The sequence below is a fragment of the Mastomys coucha genome, unplaced genomic scaffold (assembly GCF_008632895.1).
Source record: "Mastomys coucha isolate ucsf_1 unplaced genomic scaffold, UCSF_Mcou_1 pScaffold18, whole genome shotgun sequence".
Taxonomy (NCBI): Eukaryota; Metazoa; Chordata; class Mammalia; order Rodentia; family Muridae; genus Mastomys; species Mastomys coucha.
Genome location: NW_022196900.1, coordinates 94,407,450 through 94,412,196, shown reverse-complemented (window position 1 = coordinate 94,412,196; position 4,747 = coordinate 94,407,450). Strand labels below are relative to the sequence as shown.

The 4,747-nt window shown below is 51.7% G+C and overlaps 1 protein-coding gene across 2 annotated transcripts in view; it reads right to left on the bottom strand.

Moving 5' to 3' along the window:
• Positions 1–4,747, bottom strand: part of Ece1 (endothelin converting enzyme 1) — a 100,510-nt gene that overhangs the window by 9,928 nt on the left and 85,835 nt on the right. For both annotated transcript variants that reach the window (XM_031379149.1, XM_031379148.1), the window contains exons 12-14: positions 4,382–4,480; positions 3,717–3,794; positions 1,124–1,227 (exon numbers count right to left, since the gene is read on the bottom strand). In XM_031379149.1, the coding sequence (XP_031235009.1) occupies positions 1,124–1,227; positions 3,717–3,794; positions 4,382–4,480 (281 nt within the window). The remainder of the gene's footprint in view (positions 1–1,123; positions 1,228–3,716; positions 3,795–4,381; positions 4,481–4,747) is intronic.

Genomic DNA, 4,747 nt, shown 5'->3' with positions numbered 1-4,747 from the left:
CCATCCATCCATCCATCCATCTGTGTTTGTGTGTGGCATGTGCTTGAGTGTTATTTATTTACTTGTGAGTGTGGCATATGCATGTGTGTGCATGTGTGCACACCGCGTGTGCAGAGGCCAGAGGTCATTGTTGAGTGTCTTCCTCTATTGCCATCCACCTCAATTTCTTGAGACAAGATCTCTCATGGTACCTGGAGCTTGCCAGTTTGACTACACTGGCAGGTGGGAAGAGGCCCTGGGATCTTGTCTCCTTTGCCTGCACCAAGGTGACAGGTCACAGTGTTGCCATACCTCTATAGCAAGCACTTTTTTTTTTTAACTAAAGAAAATACTAACACACCCAAAGCTGTACACAGCAGCATGTGCCCATGGTGAGGCACTGGGGACACAGAGGCAGGAGGGCCAGTGGAGCTCAGGAGTTCATGGCAATCCTGAACAGCATGTTAAAACCCCAAACTCAAAAACAATGAAAGACAGACACTTTATCTCACTCTGGGTTATTCTGACTTAAGAGGCTTTGGGGTTTGTTTGCACAGCTGGGGATCAAGCCTAGATCCTCCAGTGAAAGGCAGGGACTCTATCACGGGGCCACACCCCAGTCTCAAGGCTGTGACTATGAAAAAGCCCCTCAGGGATGCTGATGTGGTACAGTGTGGTTCAGCAGTTGCTGCTGCTGGTGCCCATCCGGAACCTTCTTCAAACCCCTATGGAAAAGCCACTGCTTTTGTTCAGGAGGAATGGAGGACCACATGGGGGCCTGCCCAATGACCCAAGACCAAGCTTTTTCCTTCCCACGGTCAAGAAGGAGAAGCAAGCTCTGAAGGCTGCTGAGTGAGCGTGCTGGGACAGGAAGCCAGCTCTCTGTTCAGCTCTGGGGTGCTGGCCACTCTGCCAGCAGGCCAGTGTGGGGTGAGCTGACCCACCTGCCCTGAGTCAGGAACCTTTGGTCTGGCCTTGGGTCTTACAAGCCAGAGAACCAATTCCACTCCTCAGAGGGCGCTTATGACAGCCATATCTGGCTCATGGCAAGCAAGCAATCGATGAAGCCAAGTGCCCCACCCCCACCCCCCAGGTCACTCTGGGTCTCCCGATGTGCAAGGAGCCCACACCTTGGGGAACTCACTGATCTCTGTTGGGAGCTTTTCTGAGCTGGTCTGCTGTGACCCTCCATGAGAAGTTGAAAAAGCGCATGGCGTTCTCAAAGTAGAGATCAGGAACTGCTGTGTACTGAGGAAATAAAGCAGAGACTCCGGTAAGAGCACGGTCAGGCTGGGAACTTTCTAGAACCACGAGAACTGAGGCCCCCAGAGACTGGAATGGAGGGCTCAAGTTCTCCCTTTGCCTTGAGTGTCCCTTTCAAAGACACTCTAGAACTGTTGTTATCCAAGAGTGCCTGAGAGGGTCATAGTGCTGTGAGATGCCCTAACATAGCACCTGGGACTTCAGCAAGAATATGCCCAGTGCTGACAGACACATCTTATGCCTGTCCTAGCCAACATGGTCAGTTTTTTATAAAAGATTTATTTGTTTTATGTGAGTATACTGTGGCTCTCTTCAGATACACCAGAAGAGGGGATTAGATCCCATTACAGATGGTGGTGAGCCACCATGTGGTTGCTGGGAATTGAACTCAGGACCTCTGGAAGAGCAGCCAGTGAGTGCTCTTAACCTCTGAGCCATCTCTCCAGCCCTCTAGCCAATATGGTAAACACTATTTGAAATACTTTCAAGTTGTTTATGTGCCATTTTTGTTTTTGTTTTTGTTTTTTTTTTTGCTTGTTTGTTTGTTTTGTTTTGTTAAGACAGGGTTTCTCTGTGTATCCTTGGCTGTCCTGGAACTCACTCTGTAGACCAGGCTGGCCTCGAACTCAGAAATCTGCCTACCTCTGCCTCCCAAGTGCTGGGATTAAAGGCGTGTGCCACTACTGCCCGACCTGTTTATGTGACTTTTAAATTTTAATGTAGTTGGGCAGGGGTACAACTCCACTGGAAGACTGCTTGCCTAGCATGAACAAAACCCCGGGGTTCAATCCCCAGCACTAAGCATGGTAATGCATGCCCATAATCTGAGCACTGGGGAGGTACCAGCAGGAAGAGATTAGAAGTTCAAGGCCAGCCTTGGCTACAGGGTTCAGAGCTAGCCTGGACTATGTAAGGCCAGCAGTAAAATAAAAACTAATTTAATTGAATAGTTCCCCATGGAACTGGAGCTGGACTCTATCTCAGAAGTGTTGGGGTACACAGCCTCTGACACCCCACAACACCTAGCCTGGCTTCTTTGTCCCTGACAAATGCAGAGCCCTTGCTCAGATGCATTTCTGGCTATGGAACAGCTGTCAGGCACTGGCTCCCAGGGAAAAGTCAGGTCCTGGGGCAGCACCTGGCGGCCTCCAGGAGTCCTTGGATCTGACGTCCTGATACTTGGGGACACTTTAAGTGATTCTCACGGAATTGGAGCTTCAGACAGAGTCTGACAGCCCCAGAGGTAATTTTCATGGATTCAGGTTTTAAATATAACCCAGAGGTGAGGCTAATGTAATGTCAAAAGTGCCCCAAATGACAGTCTCCAATTGTGAGAACCTGGAGGACCTAGTCTCAGAACTACAGTCACTCAAGGTAGCGGATTCCCTGACAGTTCCAAGAGGCAGGGCCTCCAGCAATTACCCCTTGATGCGGGAGCCTGGCAAGTAAGCTTCCTCTTTCCATTAGCATTTCAAGGTCAATGCCACAGCATTCTCTGAGGAAGGAAGAGAGGAGCTCATGGGGGGGAGGGGGCTGGGGCAGGAGGATGTCTGGGAGCAGCAGTAGCAGGTAAGGGGCTCACTTTGCTCACTCAGAGGCTGCAGGGTCGTTAATTCTCACCGTACCTTTGAAGATCGACTTTCTTCATTTCCTCAAAGTAATTATTTTAAAAAATGTATGTGTACACACATGCACATGCGTGTGTGCTACTGTACATGTGTGTGTGACGAGGTGGCCATGGAAGCCAGGAGGAGTCATACCTACTGGAGCCTGAGTTGCAGAAGGTCAGGAACTGTGCCCAGTGTGGGTGCTGGGAGCCCAATTCTCCAGTCCTCTGTAAGAGCAGTATGTGCTCTGGACCACCGAGCCAACTCTCCAGTACCTCCCTTATTCTTTTCATCTGTCTGTCTGTCTGTCTGTCTGTCTGTCTGTCTGTCTGTCTGTCTGTCTGTCTGAGATAGGGTCTACCTTATAGTCCAGGCTGACCTTGAATTTGCCAAGTAGCCAAAGATGGCCTTGAACCCTGTTGCTCCCGCCCCAGCTTTTGGAGTGCTAGGATTAGAGACACACATTACCATGTCTGGCTAATCCCCATTCTCCCTGACCCCCCCCCCCATCCTTTTTCTGTCCCACGTGTTGGGGATGGAACCTATGGCCACACACACTCTAAGCACACATTGTACCACTGAGGTCCCCTGCCCTAGCCATTCCCACTCCCTCCCTGGAGCCAGCCAATTCCTAGTGAGGCACAGAGCTTGTGTTCCAGTAATAACTGCAGAGCAATGGCTGATGGTGGCTCTGGGGAGACAGGGACCCCCACGGACCCAGGAACACAAAGGAACATGGAAAACCTTCTTCATGCCCATATCCCTAAACCCTACCCCACATCATATTGGTACAGGCTGATAGCCACCACCCTGGCCTTTCCTCACATGGGCTTCTGGGAGTTTGAGGGGCAGGTGGGAGCCACTTACATCATTGAACACTTTGTCCAGCTCCTTGGGGTCCATGATGAAGTTGGGGTAGCCTATCATGTTGTAGATAGCATCCGCCTGGACAGGAGGATTGGAGGGACTGGAGTAAGACGGTGTCAAACGATGCTGGCCAAGCTTGCCCCAGCTCTGTGAGGTCCGGCTCAGGGTCCGTGCCGAGGAGAGGCAGGGCTAGCCTCCCGCCTCCTTAAGGACTCTGCATCTTTTTCCCCCGGTAGGAGTCTGGTAAATTCTGATGAAATGTCATTTCCCCCAAGAGAGCATTATGGTTTGGATGTGTCCCCCAGTTTATGCACTGTAACTGAATTTTGAGCAGAACAGTGCTGAGAGGCGCCTGGGTCACACAGCCTTCCTGGGTCCTCATGAATGACAGCCACAGTTGCAGGAATGAGTGAGGACAGGTTACTTACCACAGGAGTCGGCTCTTATGAAAGGGTTGTTCTAGCCCCTTGCAGGGTGTGCATGCCCCTCGCCCTTCCCCCTTCTGCTATAGGCTGTCTCCGGACAGAGTCCCACCAGAGTCGTAGGGCACAATGGCATCCGGACACACCGGACAGAGCCTCTCCCACCCGCTTTCCTCTTCCCAGAACACAGCTTTGCTCCTAGCCTGGCAGCTGAGCGCCTTCTGAACCGCCAGGCAGCCTTACCTTCTCCTTGGCTGATCTCCGAGTCTCTTCATCCATCCACTTCAGAGTGCTCAGACTCTCCTCAAATGCCTTCTTGATCTCCAAGATGATCTCACTGGCCTGAGGAACAGATGTCACCCCAGTAAGGGCTGGGCCTGGCATCACCAGGAGCCCTGTGCCTAAGGACGCTGGGCCTGGCATCACCGGGAGCCCTGTGCCTAAGGACGCTGCCGCCTGGTGCTGGATCAGGGAGGATCCGTGTTTCCTACCCATCCTCTCCTTACAGAATTGTGCGAGCTAAGGCTGGCCTCCCACTAACAGGACTGGGGTCAAGATGAGACAGGCTTCCAGGAAGTTGATGAAGTCTCTGTCGCAGGACTTTTCAGA